This window comes from Petaurus breviceps, unplaced genomic scaffold (genome assembly GCF_028583685.1).
Source record: "Petaurus breviceps papuanus isolate PSGF00001 unplaced genomic scaffold, PetGlider_PUasm1.0 90895, whole genome shotgun sequence".
Classification (NCBI taxonomy): domain Eukaryota; kingdom Metazoa; phylum Chordata; class Mammalia; order Diprotodontia; family Petauridae; genus Petaurus; species Petaurus breviceps.
The window spans coordinates 33,349,704-33,370,196 of NW_027187372.1; the positions used below are offsets into that span (position 1 = coordinate 33,349,704).

Below are 20,493 nucleotides of genomic sequence, written 5' to 3' on the forward strand. Positions count from 1 at the left end.
ATTAATATGCTGTAGGACAGAATCAGGATCCAAAAGGATCTCGACAGGTTAGAGCATGGGGCTGAATCTAATGAGAGAAAATTCATAGAGATAATTGTGAAGCTTGGGTACAAAAAAAATTGATTTCTCAATGATAAAGAGGGTGGAGGTGGGGCAAGTCAGCAATTGTTCTGAAAAAGATTTGAAGATTTTAGTGGACTAAAAATTCAACATGGCCGGTAGTGTAATTCTGTGGCCAACAACCCTAATATCATCTTGGGCCACACTAAGAGAGTCATAACTTTTAGGAAAAAGGAGGTGATAGTTCTATGGCCCTTTGACCTTGCTGGATGACATCTGGAGTGCTGTGTTCAATTCTTGGCATTGCAGTTGAAAAATAGATATTAATAAGCTTCAGAAGATCCAGAGAAGGGCCAACAGCATGGTGAAGGGCCTGGAATCCATGTCATATGATGATCAATGAAAGGTATTGAGTGTGTTTAGCCTGGAAAAGAGAAAATGCAGTGGAAAGAAGTAGCTTTCTTCAAGTATTTCAAAAGTTGTTATTTGGAAGAGGGATTAAACTCTGTTTTTGTCCCAGAAGGGAAAATCAAGGGCAACAGGTGGAAATGTAGAAGAAACCAATGTTGGTTTGATGGCAAAGTACCTAAGAATTCAAGTCATATAGAAATAGAATGGGGGGGTGTGGGTTTCCCCTCATTAGAGATCTTTAAGCAGAGGCTCTTGCTGGACTCCTGCCCCACAAAAAAATAAAGTGAGGAGGAAAATGTGTTCTGATGGACCATGGCCAGAATAAGTAAGAGGAAGATGGTCCAAAGCACAGTGAAAGCACTAGTGATATTCCCATGGACTGACGCAGAGAGAGACAGAGAAAACCATCCCAGTGTCTGATCTCAGGGGCAGAGGTTAAATGAAAATAGAGCCTCCTGATCTCCTGAGTCATGGAGTAGGCTCCACAGTAGAAGGGAATTGCACCTCTCTTTTTTACAAAAAAGGAAACTGAGGCCTAGAGAGGGGAAGTAACTTGGCAGAAGTCATGAGTTAGACAGTGGTAATGGCAATGTTTGAATCCAGGTACTCTGACTCTGGGTTCAGTGATCCTCCCACTGTAGCCCATTGCATCTCTTCACCTAACTTGAGAAGGGATATTTTATCACCTGCCTTTTCCATTTCATTTGGTGTGTGTGTATGTAAAGGTATGGGGAAGGATAATTTGCATAGTTGACTTCAATTAATTTTAAGACTGAGTAAAATGAGAAATACTTTGGGACTGTATAGTGACAGAATCTTGACTTTTTTCGGGGGGGGGTGTTGATATAATTTTAAAAAATAGTTATTATTGATAACTTTTGTTTTTACCTTTATTTCCAAATGGATTTGGGGGTAGAGAGATAGTAGATATACATTTATTGCTTTTCAAAGTTCTTCCAGCACCTGGTACAGGACCTTACTCATAGAAGTCTCCCAGATAAATATTTGTTGAATTGAATTGTTGCTTAATTCCCACAGCATTTTTGAAACTCTGTTTTTTCTTATTTACTTGTGAAAAACAAGTCTTTCCACCCACCCCCAAATCCTTTTACGAAGTGAGCTGTGTTGACTCATACTCAGAGTGATGCTCAGAAAAATAAGTTCTCTGAGAAATAAAAACATTTTATCATGTTTTGGGACAAGTAAATTGGAGAGGGGAAGTGAAGGAACCGAAATCTAATTGATTCAAGAAAGTCAGATTAGGACATGTGCTTTTCTGAAGTTTTACAAATCTTCAGATTGTATATTATTGGTTTGAATACTTTTTGCTTTAGAAATTTAAGAAGGTAGATGATGGAGGATTTCTTTTTCATTTTCTCTCAGAAGTACTCCCAGTTGGACAGCTACCTCCCTTCTCCTTCAGGACAATGAAGCCTTCTGGATTTCCTCTCTGTCTTCTGTGTGCAGCCCTTCTCCTGTGTCTAGCACACGCCTGGTCTATCAAGAGGTGTCTGATCTCCATGGATATACATCACATAGAAAAGAGCTTCCAGGGAATAAAAAATGCAATTGTGAGTATGGGCTCAGGTGGGAATGGGAGTGGGTACAGATGTGCTCTGGGCAGCTAGGTGGCTCTGTGAATAGAGCAATGGATCTGGAGTCAGGAAGACCTGAGTTCAAATTCAACCTTAGACACTAGTTATCTGACCCTGTGCAAGTCACTTAACCTGTGTTTGCCTTAATCCACTGGCAGAGGAAATGACAAACTGCTCCAGTATCTCTGCTAAGAAAACTCCATGGACCATAGGTTACAAAGAGTCAGACACAATTGAACAGCAACAGATATGCCCCAGACCTTATTCAAAACAAGTGCTTTCAGTCAGGTTCCAGGAGAATATCATAATAGCTAGCTAGCATTTATATGGCACTTTAAGGTTTTCAAAGTGCTTTAAAAATTTTATTTCATTTCATTCTCACAATAACCCTGGGAGGTAGGTACTTTTATTGGCCCATTTTACAGATGAGGAAACTGAGGCAGATTGTACCATTTGCCCAGGGTCACCCAATGAGTGACTGAGACGGGATTTGAACTCTGTTCTTCCTGAATGCAGGCTCAGTGCTCTATCCACGGCACCACAAGAATGTTGGATTTAGAGTCAGAAGGCATGACTTTGAATGTGGCTTCTATCTGTTTCTATAGGTGTGACCTTGGGCAAGTCAGCTAACCTTTCTAGGCCTCAGATTCCTCATCTGTATAATGAAGACCTTCAAGGTGCCTTTTTGCTCTCAGTTTATGATCCTGTGATTTACTCATCACCTTTTTTTTTCTCTCTCTTCCGTCTCCCTTTGTAGCAAACGAAGGATGTCTTTCAGAATGTCACCATCCTGTCTGCATCTGAAACCCTGTACAACATCACGGTACTGCCCTATACAAACTACTTTTATGTAGGAGAAACTCCAGTGGTCAGTGCTCCCAGTGCCTAATTTCCCTCTCTTCCTTCCTAGCCTTTTTGTCCAACCTGGGAGGTGTCAAAAGGTTCCCTACCCCTGGTTAAGACCAATAGGTGTCCTGAGGACTGGGACTTCCCAGAACCTCTCTGAAATCTGCTCAGAGGGGAAAGCTCTTCACTGGCAGAATCTGGCCCAATATTTAACCCCAAACCCACACCTAGAGTACACCATGAAGTGGGGCTGCATCCTTCCAAGGTGACCATTAGTCTTTCAGTTGAACAAAGTGCCATTTATCTTCTGGGATCTCTGTGCTTATAAAATTATTCTATAGAACTTGTTATTTAGTTAGAGTCTATAGTCATAAAGTTGCAATACTTTAGAGGTCTTTGGTTTTGGAGTGGGAAAGAGGTCATAGACATATCTTTTTACAAATCCTTATTTTATGGATGAAGAAACGGAGGTCCAGAAAGCACTGGATTTGAATTCAAGAGCCCTGATTATGAGTCCCAAATCTAACATTTACTTGCTGGGTGACCTTGGACAAGTCACCAGAGCCTCAGTTTCTTCATCTATTAAATGGGTGTGATATCCTACTCACATGGTAGTTTGCATACTCAAATGTGAAAAAGTATGAGAAAGTGATTTGCAATTTGCCTAGTATGCTTTTAAAAACAAATTAATTATTATTATTAGGTCACACAGGTAGCTTAGTGGCAAAACTGGAAGTAGAACCCAGGTCTCCTGACTGCCAGTTAAGTATTTGTTCTGTTATATCACATTGCTTTTCAATTTTTTCAGGTTGTGATAGATAAAAAATACTTTAGAGAAAGGTACATTCAGGTGTAGTTATAGCCAATCAATAAATCAACAAACATTTATTAAACATTTAATATGTGCTGGGTCCTGTACTAGGTATGAGAGATACAAAGATAGAAGTAAAACAGACTAGTTACAAGAAGTTTACAATCTCATGTGAATCTAGATGAATTATAAAAACTGTGTAATTAGCTTAAGTTGGTACTTGCACATTTCACAAGTGTTTGTAAAAGGACAAGTTACCCATCTGAAATAAAAATATTTTTTTCCTAAATTAAAAAAAAGAAGCTTATATTCCATTATGGGAGACAACTTGTGTCTATGCTTATACCTATGCTTACATCTACATCTACGTCTATGTCTGTGTCTGTCTCTGTCTTTGTCTATACTGTATCTATGTCTGTACACACATAATATAAACATATAAGTATATTTAAATGTATAAATAAAAATGGATACAAAGTAATTGGGAAAATGAAAGCATGAACATCTGGGGGATAAGGAAGAGCTTCATGTAGGAGGTGGTTTTTAAGCTAGGTCTTGAGAGAAGCTAGGGATTATAAGAGGTAGAGGTGAGAAAGGAAGACACTTCAAGAGTAGGGGACAGCCTGTGCAAAGGTGTGGAGACTGGAGATGGAGCTATGTGTGAGGGGCAACAATAAAGTCAGTTTGACTGGATTATAGTAATGTACATTACATGTATACATATATTAATGTACAGTATGGTAATGTAAAATAAAACTGGGAGGGTAGGTCAACCTTTGCAGAGAAAACAAAGGAGTTTATCTTTGGTCCTAGACGTAAGAGGGAACCAGTAGAGTTTATTCAGTAGGGCAACTGACATGGTATAAATTTGAGAATTTGATTCTTCTCTCCTAGAGGTACAATATAACCACAAAAGGGACAGTTGCTCCAAGACCCCCAGGTTTGACACCCAAAGTTCCATTTTCTATCAAGAAAAATCTCCATATGAAACAAAAGAAATATCTTATTGTTATTTTCAGATTAATTTAAGTGAAATAAGTATAATAGCTTTATATTTTGGTGATACTGTATATACTAATACATTACTTCATAGAACTTCCCCTTGAGCTGTAACTAGCGCAGGGTAGTCAGGGCTTTGTCCCAGGGTATCTACATGGGGAGGTGTACTTCCTCCATGTGGTAGTAGAAATATGCATTTCATATTTCCTAGTCATCTGCTGGCCTGTGATTTCTTCCCTGTCGGTACCCCCTCCACCCATGCAGATCAAAGTCCTTCTCTGATTTAGTAGAAATTCTTTGACACTTGCTATGATCCAAAAATTCATCGCCCTGAGGCCAATCTGGTGATAAGCCTCCAAGAATTTAGCTGAGTTGGTCCTGGGATCCCAGCCATACAGTCTATTCCCAGGTTGTAATAGAAACCTTCTGTGTTCAGTAGGACCCACTGCAGTTGCTTTTTAGAGACTAGGGTCTGCTTTGTATCTTCAGGAGACAGGACATTAATGGAGGCAGAGGCATAACTAGGATATTTTTCATCTAGGACAAAAGCAGTTGAAGGAAGAACAGAGAGGCTCAGGGAAAACAGTTTGACCATGGGTATTTTCTTGTTGTTCAGTTAACTGTTGTGTCTGACTCTTTGTGACCCCATTTGGGGTTTTCTTGGCTAAGATACTAGAGTGGTTTGCCATCTCCTTCTCCAGGTCATTTTACCAATGAAGAACTGAGGCAAACAGGGTGAGGGGACTTAGCCAGGGTCACATAGCTAGTAAATGTCTGAGGCCAGATTTGAATTCAGGAAAATGAGTCTTCCTGACTCCAGGTCTAGCACTCTGTCCATTGTACCACTTAGCTGTCCCCATGGATATAGCCATGCTACAAGAGGGGGCAGTCTATCTGCCTCTTCAAAGGCAGCTGGTGGTACAGTGGCTAGACTGTTATAACTGGAGTCAGGAAGACCTGAGTTCAAATCTGGTCTCAGACATTAGATTTATGACCCTGGGTAAATCACTGAAGCTCTGTTTGCCTCAGGTTTCTTAACTGTAAAATGGGGATAATAAGATCATCTACCTCCCAGGGCTGTTGTGAGGATCAAATCAGATCATATTTGTAAAAAGCATTTAGCACGGTGCCTGAAACATAGGTCATGCCATATAAATATACTCATTTTCTCCCTTTTCACCCTCCCACACTCCTCTTGCTTCACTCTTTTACCTTCTCCTGATGTTTGAACCCCTCCTTTCTTTTCTTTTCGCTTTTTGGAGGGGGAAAGGCAGGGCAAGTGACTTGCCCAAGGTCACATGGCTGGTAAGTGTTAAGTGTCTGAAGATGGATTTGAACTCAGGTTCTCTTGACTCCAGGGCTGGTGTTCACTTCGACACCTAGCTGCCCCAATACCTGCTTTCTTTATACCTCTGCAGGGGCCAGGAGCAGAGAGAGCAATCTCTGAAAAGCCAGAAAGAAAGTGTTACTTCCTCTTCCTCTGCTGCCATACTCACCCTCTCCCCCTTGACCCCCTCCCCCCCAGTCCCTTCCCCACAATCCTCCCTATTTTGGTATCCTTGGTGAAGGACCTGATCTACTTAGGGTTCTGAATCCTGGTGAAGGGGTGATGCTAATATTTCCAAATATCAGAGGTGGCCCCATGTGCCTGTACTGCCTTTACGGCCTTTATCTACTCTTTATCTGGCCCAAGGTTCTTACTTGGCTCTGTATTACTTTATCGAAGAATCCTGTCTTTGAAAGACCCGCAGTGTTTGTTTGATCTTTAGCTCCTCCTGGTCCAAGGAATGAGGCATATGATTTTTGAGTTCCAATTGAGAAGATTTTTTTGTTGGTGTTTTTTTTTTTTTTTTAAGACTAGGAGACAGGCTGGGAGGCCTCCTTACTCCACTTGAGTTCTGTCTCTTTTCACGCTAATGAAGACAAATAGCTGGATAGAGTCATTTACCTCTCTGACACAGGCCCTGCCAAACGCAATCAGCCTCCTCAGGAATAGTTCTCCAGCTGCTGGGCACAGCAGGAGGCCTGGAATATGATCTGCTTGAGTAAATGTCCCACCTAAACCCAACCAGTTCACTTGAGGCACAGCTGTGGGATGCTTGTTGGAGGGGTGGAGCATAGCAGGGCTGGGGCTTTCTGTCCTGAACCAGGCAAATCACAATTGATGAAAAGCAGATTTGGGTCTACTGTGGTCAGCTAGATTCTGATCTGCCCCATCTTAATTCTGTTGCTGGTGGCTGGGGATGGCGATGGGAGGAAGGATTGCATTGGCAGGGAAGAGTTTTTTGACATTTGAGAGTTCCCACTGCATAGGTCTATGGGAACTAATTGTGAGGTGCCTGTTCCAACACAAACCACTGTTGGGATCTTCTCGAGCAGATGAAATACAACTTTAAGCGAGAGTGTGGTACAATGGTGAGTACACTGGCTTTTTTCTTTTAGAGTCAGGAGATCAGGGTTCAAATCTTGAGACTCAATTATATGATCCTAAGCAAATCATTTTACTTGCCTGAGCCTCAGTCTCCTTATTTGTAAACTTCTACCCCATACCTAAGGAAAAGTATTTTGTAAAGCTTAAACAGTCTATTGTGTAATTTGTTGTTATTATAACTTGTTACTTAAAATGAGTAAGAAATCTAAAACATATTTTAGGTTTTAAAAAAATATATATATATCAATAGTCATTAAAAGTGATTTGAGATTTGATTATGCTGAGGACTATAGCTGTGCTGAGGCATCTAATAAAAGGACTAGATGCTGGCAGCCTGCTGAAAATTCTAGTTGCTTAAAAGGTGTTGAATGCTAAGCAGCCTCAGGGTTCTGTCTTGGCTGCAGATAAACCAGTGTTTCCGGAAGAGCAACAATCTTTTGCATCTTCAGGCACCTGCCTAGAACCACTTTTTAAAAAATGTTAAATCAGTCTAGTGTCCTTCTGTGTTCTGCTCCTGGGCCCTCTGACAGTGGTTGACCACATACAACCACGTGAAGGTGTAATAGACAGAGAGACTATATTTGAATGGCCCCATGTTGATCGATAACTGAGCTAGACAGTGGGATTAGTGGTAGTCTCTTCTCTTTCCATTTGTATGGGCTTTGTTACCATTTCTGGGCATCCAGCCCTGATATTACCCCTGCTCCAAATCAGCTTAAAGAGGAAATTACAAATTGGGAGTCGTAGGATGGGGGAAACAGAGAAGTAATTGAAATCCTTCCTGCCCTCAAGAAATTTACAATCTAATCTAGTAGGAGAGAGAAAACTCACCTAAAATAATTAAAGAATGAAGTGCTGAGTTATATATTATTATCTCTAAGTTCTATAGGAGTACAGGTAGGGATGTAACTTGAGTTCTGGGACATGGAGTGATACATGATGGGAACTGAAGTCCCATGAGGCAGAATGGAACTTCTTGGATTTGCAATCATGAGAATGAGCACCAGGACTCTAGGGAGAGCCCACTGAACCAAGATACAACGTGGCAGATTCAAAAAGAAAGGAGCAAAAGCAGTGGAGACTGATGGTCAAGGACTACTTGGAAAGAGGGACTTAAGTGCTAAAGTAGCCACACAATTTCTCTATTTCTTAGGGCTGAACCTAATTCTTCATTTTTTATATTAAACTACAACAGGTCATAACTTCTAAGTGATCTATGTTTAGTCTTAATTGCTAACAAGAGACTGCAGTGGAGGGAGCCATTGAAGGGTTGGGATATGGTACAGAGAGTACGACAGAGGTCTGACTCCTCTGCCTAAAATAATTAGTGTTATATAATTTTTTATCCTTCGGAGCTCTGAGTAAATAGGGATTTTTATTATTGAGATTTTTAATTCCTTTTCATAACTTCCACAAAGCAAAATTTAGGTTGCATCTAGGCTTTGACTTCTGCCTCTCAGACTAAAAAAAAAAATGGGGAGACCAGATAGCCAAGGTGGCCTGGTAAGAAGGAGGGGAACATGTGGGTCATATTGTCTTTCACCTGTCATCCTTTATTTTCTCCCCAGCTGGGCTCAGTGGAGCAAGGGTGGTGATTCAGGAAGTAGTAGCTCTTCATGGTACAAGGAGAAAGGAGGAGTGGTCATGCCCCCAAATTCCAAAGATAAGGGTCAGAAAAAAGGAGCTAGTATTTCTCACTTTTGTCTTTTGATTTCTATCTTAAACCTCTAAACCAAGTCAGATCTTGCTGGTAATACCTATTGGTTATTGGACAATAGTCTGGGAAGGTTTCCTGGAGGAGGTGGACCAAATTTTAAAAGAATGGGGGTATAAAGACAAGAATGAGACAAATGATGGGAGTGGAAGAGAAGTGTTAGGGAGTATTAGGAAAGAAGATTGGGAAGAGAAGGGAAGGACTAAGAAGTAGAGAGCCTTGATGGAGCCTGGTGGAGTTTGGATTTCGTCCCGTATGAAGTTGGGGAATTCTTGTAAATTCAGCTTGGAAGGATGAAAGTGATGTAGATTATGGGGTTTTATTTGTCTGTTTTGGTCTGGCAATGATATGGATTGGTGTGAGGAGAGGCTTCTTCATTAGATTGTAAGCTCCTTGAGGGAAGGGACTCTTTTTTGCCTCTTTTTGTATCCTCAGCACTAAGAACAGTGCCTGGCACATAGTAGGTTCTTGATAAATGTTTATTGATTGATTGAACATATAGAGATGAAGTAATAGTCTATTGAAGTAAAATACAGATTTTTTCCCTTCAAAATCTTGATTATCTAAATTAACTGATGATCAGATTATCTAACCTCTTTATCTCCAGTAGTCAGTCCATTTTGTCTGTTCTTTTTTTAATTAAAAAAAATTTTTTTTATCAGTGATTTGAATGAAGAAGGCTTCTCCAATTCCTTCTCTAGAAGGAATAATGTTGACTGAGAGATGCAAGATTAAAAAGGTCTGAGTGGGCTAAAGCAAAGGGCCATAGCTAACAAGATGAACTGAAACAGGGTTTGGAAGAAACAGTGGTGAACGTGATGGGGAGAGGCATTTGACAACCTGGTCATCTTGGGGCTGGAAGCTAAATAACTGCCCCAAATGGGAAGTTACTGCTTTAAAAAAAATGAATTTCATTTTAGGTTGTTTTAATGTCCATAATGAGGGAGATGAGTGCCTTACTTTGGGCTGATCAGACCACGACTGCAGTATTGCATTCAGTTGAAGGAATGGGGATGGGGATCATATCTTTTTTTTAAAACAAACTGAAGTTTGTCCAAAGTAGGGTGACTGATATGATGCCTTGTAACATTGACATGAAGACTGTCATAGGAATCAGTGTCTAGCACAACTAGACAGGACCTCTTAGCATATAGTAAGCACTCAAATATTTGCTGATTGACTACCTGAGGTGGTGCAGTGGCTAGAGTTCTGGCTGACTTGGAGTCAGGAAGACTCATCTTCATGGTTTCAAATCCAGCCTCAGACACTAGCTATGTGACCCTGGTCTAGTCACTTAACCCTGCCTGACTCAGTTTCTTCATCTATAAAATGATCTGGAGAAGGAAATAGCACATCAGTCCAACATCTCTTCCAAGAAAACCCCAAATGGAGTCACAAAGAGTCAGATGTGACTGAAAAACAACTGAACAAAAGCCTAGAGAAGTCTCCAGAGAAATGTGATAGCTGTCTTTGAATGACTGTCATGTAGAAGAGAGATTAAGCTTATTTTGCTTACCTCCAGAACTAGGAGCAATAGGCAGAAGTGGCAGAGAGCCAGGTTTAGGCTACTAGCAATCCTCTCCTCCCTTCCCCTCCCCTCCCCTCCCTCTCCTCTCTTTTCCTCTCCTCCCCTTCCCTCTCTTCTCCTCCTTTCCCCTCTCTTCCCCTCTCCTCACCTCCCCATCCCTCCCCTCCCCTTCCATCCCTCTCTTCTCCCATCCCTTCTCCTGACCTTTCCTCTCCTCATAACTCTGTCCTACTTCCAAGGAGCATAGAAGTCTTTTTGCTCAGCTTCCAACCTGTCCTGGCCCTTCCTTCTCCAGCCCAGTGACCCCCAACCTCTTGGGCTCACCATATTAGGGCCACCTAGTGCAGGCATCAGATTGTCTTAACCCATTAAAGTTCAGAACTCCCAAACTCAAGTGATCCAGCAGCCTCAGCCACTTGCAACAGCAGAGATTACAGATGTGCACTATGATGCAGCTGCTGGACTGAACGTAACTTTGAAACACTTAGAAGTATCTAATAACGGAGTGGGTTGCCTTGTGTGGTAATGGGCTCCCCAATCACTAGAAGTATTCAAACAGAAAATAACCATTTGTCAGAGCTGTTGTGGAAGGAATTTCTGCATTGGGTGAATTAGATGACCTGTAGGGTTTCTTCCATGAGGCAGTTAGGTGGCTCAGTGGACAGAGCGCTCAACCTGGAATGAGGAAGACCTAAGTTCAAATCCAGACTCAGAAACTTATTAGCTGTGTGACCCTGGGCAAATCACTTAACCTCTCTTTGCCTTAATCCACTGGAGAAGGAAATGGCATCTTTGCCAAGAAAAGCCTATGGACAGTATGGTCCAAGGGATAAGAAAGAGTCAGACGTGACTGAACAACAGTGTCAAAGGAAAATCCAACACCCTCCCTGTCCCCTAAAACTCCCTGTTCTACTCCTTTCTTTCTTTGGCTCTGGCTTGATAGGGGAAGAGGGTGAACATACTGAGAAATTCTATTAAAAAGAAATTCTCTCAGTAGATTTGGATTACCCAGGCTTCCTCTGATCCCAACTCAGCTGTCCTGGTTTCTGAGGGCATAGGGGAGTTAGACTTCGTGGGTTGGTGATTTGCTCCAGGAAATAAGAAGAATTTCTGTGTCTAGCCTTCAGATGTGTGCTGCATGACCAAAGATATCCTAGGGTTCTATGTGGACAAGGTCTTCAGGAATCATGAGGAGTCAGACCCCAGAATCCAGAGAGGTCTCAGCACCATTGCCAATTCTTTCCTCCGCATTCGGAATGCCCTGGAGCAGTGTGTGAGTAACCATCTCCCTAGTTAAACATGTTCAACCTAGTTTGTTCATTAGGGAAATACGCTGGGCCATGTTTGTTCATCTATTTGGCAAATATTTATTAAGCCCCAGTTAGAGCTTTGTGCTAGGGAGGCGAGGGGAGAGGAGGAAAGGGGAGAGCAGGAGAGAGTTTCATATGTATTATTTCATTTGGTCCTGTGAGGTAGATTGGACAGATCAATAGTATTCCCATTTTAAAGATGAAAGAGGCATAGAGAGATTAAATAAATTGCTTAATGTCAGATAGAAAATATGTCAGAGAGTTAGGACGTGAACCTAAGTGCTTTGATGCCTAGACTAGTCCTTTGTCAAGTACATTATAGTGCTTTTAAAGCATAGCTGAAACTTTGGACCAAAGACAAGCCATTCTGCCCTACAAAGGCATTTCCTTACCCAATTGCCTTCTGGGGAAACTATCAGTGGTTACCTTTCTAAGTGTCCTCCTGGTTTTTACTCTGCCTATACCTATCCTCAGAGAGGTGGGAAGATGTGACCAGTGTAGACTTTCTTAGACCTAGATGCCTGGAAGTCTCTAGGTTGATTGACATCCAAGAAATCTGGGTGATGATGAGGCAATGGGGGAAGAGTGAGTGCTGAGGAATCTGGCTTTGCTCTGTCGGTAGTCTGAATTGTAGATTCTTTGGGGTTTCCTCTTTGGCCTTAGGTCCTTCCCAGGTTGTAGACAAATCCTTCTGAGTCATGTATCCCAAACCAAAGACTCTTACATAAATTCACCATGGTATGTATGGTAGGAGAGGCACTGGGCTGGGAATTGGCACCTGGGCACTGCTCTTGGTCTTTTCTCTAATGATGTGGACTAGGGCAAGCCATCTTATTACTTTGGGTCTCAGTTTCCCCATTTGTCAGATGAGACTATTGACACCTCACAGGGTATTGTAAAACCCAAATGAGATCATGGATAGGAAAGCACTTTTGGAATTCTTTAAAACTGTAAAGGAGTAGCATTGATGTTAATATCAATTAATTATTAATAAAATACACAGTATTAATTAATATCAATAGCTAGTACTTATACAGCACTTTAAGGTTTGCAAATATTATCTCATGAGATCCTCATGAGATAGATGCTATTAAGTGGGCAGCTGGAGCACTGGGCTTGGAATAAGGAAGACTCATCTTTACAAATATAAACTTGGCCTCAGACACTAGCTGTGTGATCCTGGGCAAGTCACTTAACCCTATTTGCCTCAGTTTCCTCAACCATAAAGTGAGCTAGAGAAGGAAATGGCAAACCACTCCTGTATCTTTGCCAAGAAAACCCCAAATGGAATCACAAAGAGTCAGACATGACTGAAAATGACTAAACAATGTGACCGTGTGCATTCATCCCTCTGGACTTAGTTTCTTCATCTATAAAATGAAGGGTCTAGACTAGATAGCCTCTGTAGTACCATCAAGTTCTAAATCTAAATGCTGTGGTTTTGTATTTGTTATCTGGATACATAATATAAGCTCTGGTTAAACAGAGATTCATAGAACTATATAGGAGGGACTCAGAAGCCATCTTGTCCAACCACTTCGTTTTACAGATGAGGAAACTCAGGTCTAGGGAAATAAAATGACTTGTCCAAAGTCATGCACAGGAAGTAATCCTTGAGCCCAGATCCTCTGATTCCAGGGCTCTTCCTACCACACCAGGGAAGGGACAATTTCATTCTTGTATCCCTATCTCCCCATTGGTGAGCATAGTGACTGGAACAGAGTAGGCTCTATGAGATATTTATTTATTCAAGTTCCCCAAGGTTCTTTGGGAAAATCCAGCATTTGTTCACTTGTGCCTTTCACTATGGGAGAAAATGTTGGGCTGTGGCATGCGGAGTGTCAGGGTGTTTGGGGGAGGAGAGCCTAAGCACATTGTGGGCATAAACAGCTTTAGACCATCCTTATCATTTGGGATTTCTTCCCCTGTTTGCCACAACAGAAGCAGAAGAACTGTGACTGTCAAAAAGAAGCCACCGAGAAGTTTCAAATCATTGTCAGAAATTATGAACAGGTAATGAGCTTGGGGATTGGAGGGTATGGACACAGATGGGCCCATCAGCCTTACAAGAGAGCCTCTCCCCCATGCCAAGGCAATTCTCATTGGGAATTTGCCTTAGCCCCACCCAGACATCCTACCCGATTTTTGCAGCTTCAAGTACCAACTTCTCCAGCCCCTACCATGAAAGCTGGTTTTGACAAGCATTTCAAGAGGTGGCAGGAATTGGGAAGAGCCTGGATAGAAGACCCAAATTACAGCCCAAGCTCCACCATTCCATTAGCTATGCCCCCTATCTTGAAAAGAGTCCCACCTGATAATGCTTGTTGAATGAAGGAATGACCTTGGGCAAATCACTCATATCTTTGAGCCTTAACTTTCACATCTATAAAATGGGCATAATAATATTTGTACTACTCAACTGAAACAGAAATTCTTATCCTGCCAGAGGAGCAGATTGGGATCAAGACCCAGCCCTGTAATTAACTAACTGTGTGATCTAAGACAAATCATTGCCTTTCTCTGGAACTCAAGTTCTTATTTGTCAAATGAAAATAATGTTGTCTCCTAAATAGTAATGATTTTGAGGGTACATGAAGGTCCTATGAAGTAGGAAAACTGTAAAAGCATGTTTAGTACAGGTTATCCCAAAGAGTTCAGCAAATCTGCACTAAGACTTTTGGGACACTACATGAGAGAGTCAGGTATGAGAACTGACTTGAGAAGTAAGCCACCCTACTGAGAAAAGCGTGGTAATAGGGGAGGTGGGGAACAGTATGTTATGCTTATATAGAGTGGCCATGTGCTTATTTCAACAATCAAACAACTATCCAGTGTCCCACGTGTATCAGGAACCATGCTAACCACTGGGATACAAAAAAAAAAACTGACCCCCTCTCATTCTACTAAGGGAATTCTTTTTTTGGGTGGTGGGCAAAGAATTGTAATTATCCATATGAGGCAAGGAGAAGCAGCATTCATAATGGAAATAAGAGCTGACCTGGGTTCAAGTTCACCTTGGATAGGTGTTGACTGTGTGACTCACCACACTTTACCTTCTCTGTGCCCCCAGGCAATGCTGTAAGATTAGAATTTACCCAGCTCTGTCCACTGGGTGTGTTCATCTGGTGGTAAAGAGGGGCAGTATCCTCATCAGGAAGTAATTATGCCAATGAAATTACATGTCCAAAAGGAAATGTATACATACATACATACATATGGATGTGTGTGTACATATTTTTATTTGTTATTGTATAGTCATTTCAGTTGAATCTGACTCTCCCCATTTGGAGTTTTCTTGGCAAAGAGACTGGAGTGGTTTGCCATTTCCTTCTCCAACTCACCTTACAGATGAGGAAACTGAGGCAAACAGGGTTAAGTGACTTGCCATGGGTAATATAGCTAGTAAGTGTCAGCGGTCAGATTTGAACTCATGAAGATGAGTCTTTCTTACTCCAGGGCCTATGTTCTCTCCACTGCACCACCTAACTTCTCCAGAAGGGACCTTAGAGGCCACCTAGTCTAACCCTTACTTTTTCATACATGAAAAAGGTGAAGAGAAAAATGCTTTGGAAAGTATAAAGTGTTAAACAATGCCATTTTAGTGATGGATGTGTATTTCTTATTATTCCAGATGGAGGTCAAAGCTGCAGCAATTAAGTCTCTAGGGGAACTAGACATTTTACTATCCTGGATCAGCCGGAATTACCAACCTAAGGCTGCTACTAAGTGATGATCAAAGGACAATTCTCTACCCTAGGAAGAAAGTTGGATATTAGGGGCCTAACCTAAATTATGGCGACCACACTAAAAAACAAAAATCAGGACTTGTGGGTAGCAAAGGAATAACCCTTTGGCAACATCTCAATAAAAAGTCTACTTGATTTTCTTGAAATTGGGACAGAGCTGAAAAATTCAAGATTTGTGGTCAAGGTACCAGTGATAGTTAGGTCAAATCTGGGTGGGGAGGTTGGGTGTGAAGGGAGGGAAGGATGATGGGAAGGGTGTTAAGTCTACACAGAATATTTTATCAGGTTTTTGTCTTCACTGAAGGGATTTATGGGGAAGTACTGGGTTTGGATAGGGGCACAGTGACAACCCTGGCCATGACATGGAATTCCATTGTCTGGTATCAAGCTGTCCAGTCCCACTTGGAAGATGTCTTTCCCTTAAAGTTGTCAAACAGCTTCCTGCTCTATTTATGCCTTTTGGATGTACTTGTTGAAAAATTCCCTGTTTGTCCCTTGCCACCTCTGTGGGATGGAAAGGTCCTGGCTTCCCTCTAATTTATTGTGACATTGTTTGCCCCATGTCTGTGATGTCAGCTGGGCGATTAGCTGGGTAGTACATATTGTACAAAGTGTTTACTGCTTAAATAAACTCAGTTCTTCACCACTCCCAGAGAAGTGTGTTCTTTGCAGACAGGACTGTGTGGGGAGGCTTGGATTTGTACAATGTTGGGCTTGGAAAGGACCTTAGAGCACATGTAATTTAACCTCCCCTCCCCTTCCAGATAAATGTCTGATAGACATTTTCAAATATTAAAGGTAATAATAAAAGCAATAATAACTTTTATATACCACTTCAATATTCACAAAGTAATTTATATTTATTTTAATATATCATTATATATAGTATTTATATTATCTCACTTGATCCTAAGAATATTCCAGAAGGTAGGGGTAGCAGCAAGCACCCTAGCATACCCAGGATGGCTACTAGCACAGGTTCTTAGATCTGTTTTTCTAAAGGAAAGCAACTCAAAATGGGTTTAACAACCTTACTTTAATCAATCAAACACATATCATTTATCTGGTTCAGGAGAAAAAGACAGCACCCTGACCTTCAGAGAATACAAACAGATGTAACAACCAAAAATAACACAATTTAGCAGACAGGGCTTCCAGCTGTGTGACCATTACATCCATACCTAGTTAGTTACCAGAGAGGGAAGCACCAACATCTAGGTTTTCAAAGCTGGGGGGCTCAATGGCTGCCCAGAGTCTCGTCTGGTGAAATCACACAACTCTTCCCAAAGTAAGCCTCAAAACCTAACCAAAGCAAAACCTAAGACCAGGGTATATATAGCCTTCTCCTGAGTCAGAAAATGTCACAACCCTCTTGACCCACTGCCCAATAACAAAGTAACCAGGTGTGGGCATTCCTGAAAAACAAGCCTATTAGGGGGCAGAGTATATTTTCAAATCAGGGAAAGTTCTCAGAGTCACCTAAGCCTATCAAGAGGCCTAGGGGCAGGGAAGATCTTCTGATTCCCATTGCAGTAGGTGCTATTATTATCCCCATTTTACAGATGAGGAAAATAAAGCAAACAAAGATTGAGTGACTTGCTCAGGCGAATACAGCTAGTACTGTCTGGGCGTGGATTTGAACTCACTTCTTCCTGACTCCAGCTCTAGCACTCCTACCATTTCACCTAGAGTCAATATAAGAGCTAACATTTGTAGGGTGCTTTGAGGTTTGTAACATACATTACAGTGGAGCAGGAAGGGATTTTAGAGATCACCAAGTCTGATGCCCTTATTTTACAGACAAGGAAATTGAGGCAGAAAGAGTTTGAGTGATTTGAGTGGGGTCACACTTTTAATTGGGCAGCTAGGTGGTGTAGGGCCTGAAGTCAGGAAGACTCATCTTCCTGAGTTCAAATCTGGTACGAGACACTTACTGGCTGTTTGATCCTGGGAAAATCACTTAACCCTGTTTGCCTCAGTTTCCTCATCTGTAAAATGAGCTGGAGAAGGAAATGACAAACCTCTCCAGTATCTCTGACAAGGAAACCCCAAATGAGGTCCTGAAGAGTTGGGCACAACCAACACGACTAAACAACAAATACTGTTAATTAATAAGTATCTGAGGTCAAATTTGAACTCAGGTCTTTCTGACTCCAGGAATATCATCTACTACCACTACTACTACTATTGCTACTACTACCACCACCACCACCACCCCCACCATCACTCTCACTGCTAGTTAACATTTACATTTCACTTACTATGTAAGCAGTCACTGTACTAAGTACTTTATATTTATTAGCTCATTTAACCCTCAAAACAATACTGGGAGGTAGGTACTATTATCTCCATTAACAGATGAAAAAACTGAGGTTAAGTGACTTGTCTAGGGTGGCACACCTAGGAAATATCTGAATTCGAACTCAGACCTTTCTGACTTCAGGCCTAGTGTTGTAACCACTGTACTACCAATCAGATTGGTGTCAAAGTGGATCTGCAGGTCCCTATCACTGAAAGTGCTCAGAGTCTGTGGTAGAAGGAATTCCAGTTTGGGTTGGACTCAGTGATCTCTGACATCCCTTCCCAATATGAGACTCTGATTCTAGAGGAAACAAAAGCAAAGGGGCTCACCCAGGATTCCGGAGCTGATTAATGATAGAGCAAGATAGGGAATCAAGCCTCCTCCCTCCCAGTTCAACACCCTTCCTGGTACAGCCTGATGAAAGAGAAATGGGGAAGCCAGAATTAGATCTTCCTTTGTCCAGCATCCACTCTCTCCACCTGAATCCTCTTCTGTTCCAAATGTATGCTCCCTCACCTCCTTTTCATCCAGAAGACTTAGAAGCTACAGGCTCATAAGGACATATCCTTGGGAGACAGTGCTAGGTGGAATAAGAACTAAGAGGAGGTAACTTTTAGGGAACAAAGAGACTGGAAATTTCAGAGTAAGGAGGAGGTCTGGGGCTAGGCATTGGGTACGTGGGAAAGGTGTTGGCAATCTTTGGGACACAGCTTTGACCTTCTAGTTTATTTATTTATTTGTAATTGTAATAGCTAGTACTTGCATAGTGCTTTAACATATGCAAAGAACTTTACAAATACTGTTTCATGGGGCAGCTAGGTGGTGCAGTGAATAGAGCACCAGCTCTGAACTCAGAAGACCTGAGTTCAAATCTGGCCTCAGATACTTAACACTTACTAGCCCTGTGACCTTGGGCAAGTTACTTAACCCCAACTGCCCAGCCTTCCCCCTTCCAAAAGGTAAATAATAATAATAATAATATTGCTTCATTTTATCCTCATAATAATCCCACTCATGCCTGACCTTTTTAATAATAATAATAGCTAACATTTATATAGCATTTACATGTTCCAGGCACATAGGGTCTGAGGGTACTAACTCTCTTGACCTCAAATCCTTCATCTGTAAAAAGAGAGTGTTAGACTGGATAACCTTTGAGGTCCCTTCTGGCTCTAAATCCATGATTCTATGAGTGGAGTACAGTCCTGGAGCAGGGGTGGGCATTTTTCATGGATTTAAGTGGATATCACCAGCAGTAGCTTCAAAGTCATATCTACTAACATGAGTCATATCTGGATCCTCAGGACCCAAGGGTGTAGCTCATCTTTGCCATCTTTGATGAATTAGATATTGATGTGCTCACTTATCTTGCTTATCAACTTTGTTAATCAGTTCTTTATGGTCATGTTTTTAATTATTATTTAATAAAATTATCATTTTTGTTCTGTCATTTCAGGAAGCTAAAATGTGGTTAGAGCAGTGCTGGCATATTATATATAAAAGCATTATATAAGTGCTTTTCCCTTTCCTTTCCTACCTTGTTTCTAGTGTAATTGTCATTTCAGAGAAAATAGAAACAAAATAAAAACTGAATAGCACTCCCTTTTCTTTTTTCAGTGATCATTCACCCCAAGCAAAGCTCTAGTCCCTTCTTTCATTCTTTGTCTCCAAAAATAGCTTTTTAAAAATGCAAGAAACCAACCCTTTTTTGGGGGTTTTGTTTTCCTTCGCTTTCCTTGCCAGCCTCATCTCACTCTGAACTTTAGTGTACCCTAGTGATTCTATTTTTACAGGACTTTGTCACACTGTTATATTCATTCTTTGTTGCTTGACCTTCCTTTCATCTCCTTTAGACTCCAAACCCTTAATTGATTGGTGAGTTCCCTGTGAATCCACATGTGTCTCTTTATACCAATCCCATTCTTTTCTTGTCATTGGAATGGATTACATTCATGTCTTCAGTATTTCATCTTTAAGAGCATTCCATTCTTCTGGGAACATTTTTCTTGATGGGATTCCACTTATCTTTTACTTGAACCTTTCAAAATATGCTTTCCAAAAAATCTAGGTTGCAAGTTGGAAAATGCTTAGATTTCCTTTCTATCACAAACTTAAGGATAGTATGGTTAACTCCCCAAAAGATTCCCATTATTTCAATCCCAGTGACCAGTTCCTTTTTGTTAGTAAGAATCAGTTGCAGAATAGGATTTCCCCTTGTTAGCTCCTTTGCTTTTTTTGAAGGACAAAATTATAACTAAAGAAAATTATTAGTTGCTCTGCTTTTGGCAGAGAGAAAGCTCCAGCAGCTGTCCAGATAATTGAAGTCCTCCCATTACTATTATATTATTTCTCTGTGACAGGCTTGTTGTCTGTTTTTAGACTCATCTATTTCCTCTTTCTGGACAGGTGGTCTGTAGTATACTTCAGTGAATTTGTTTAGGGGCAGCTATGTGGTGCACTGGATAGAATACTGGTCCTGAAGTACAGAGGGCCTGAGTTCAAATGTGGTCTTAGATACTAGGTATGTAACCCTGGCCAAGTCACTTAACCCCAATTGCTTCAAAAAAATGAAACGAAAGAAAGATCATTTGTTTATCTCTCTACTACCTCCCCCTCCCCACCCCCCATTAACCTTTATCCAAATAGTTGTCATCATGTTTTCCTTCTCAGGTTCCTGTATTTTCTCACAAGTATACCTTTGTAATAGACATTAGTAACCACACACACACACACACACACA

At 41.2% G+C, this 20,493-nt stretch overlaps 1 protein-coding gene across 2 annotated transcripts; it reads left to right on the forward strand.

Annotated features, from left to right (window-relative positions):
- Nucleotides 1–1,898: 1,898 nt before the first annotated feature.
- On the forward strand, nt 1,899–16,077 carry IL19 (interleukin 19). 2 transcript variants are annotated; one of them, XM_069074352.1, is made up of 5 exons: nt 1,899–2,042; nt 2,824–2,889; nt 11,516–11,668; nt 13,647–13,718; nt 15,337–16,077. In XM_069074352.1, exons 1-5 carry the CDS (start codon nt 1,899–1,901, stop codon nt 15,433–15,435), a joined length of 534 nt encoding a protein of 177 aa, XP_068930453.1. In that variant the 3' UTR covers nt 15,436–16,077. The 2 variants fall into 2 exon arrangements, with proteins under 2 accessions (XP_068930453.1, XP_068930454.1); XM_069074353.1 differs by lacking the exons at nt 1,899–2,042; nt 2,824–2,889 and adding an exon at nt 6,595–7,137.
- Nucleotides 16,078–20,493: the final 4,416 nt, after the last annotated feature.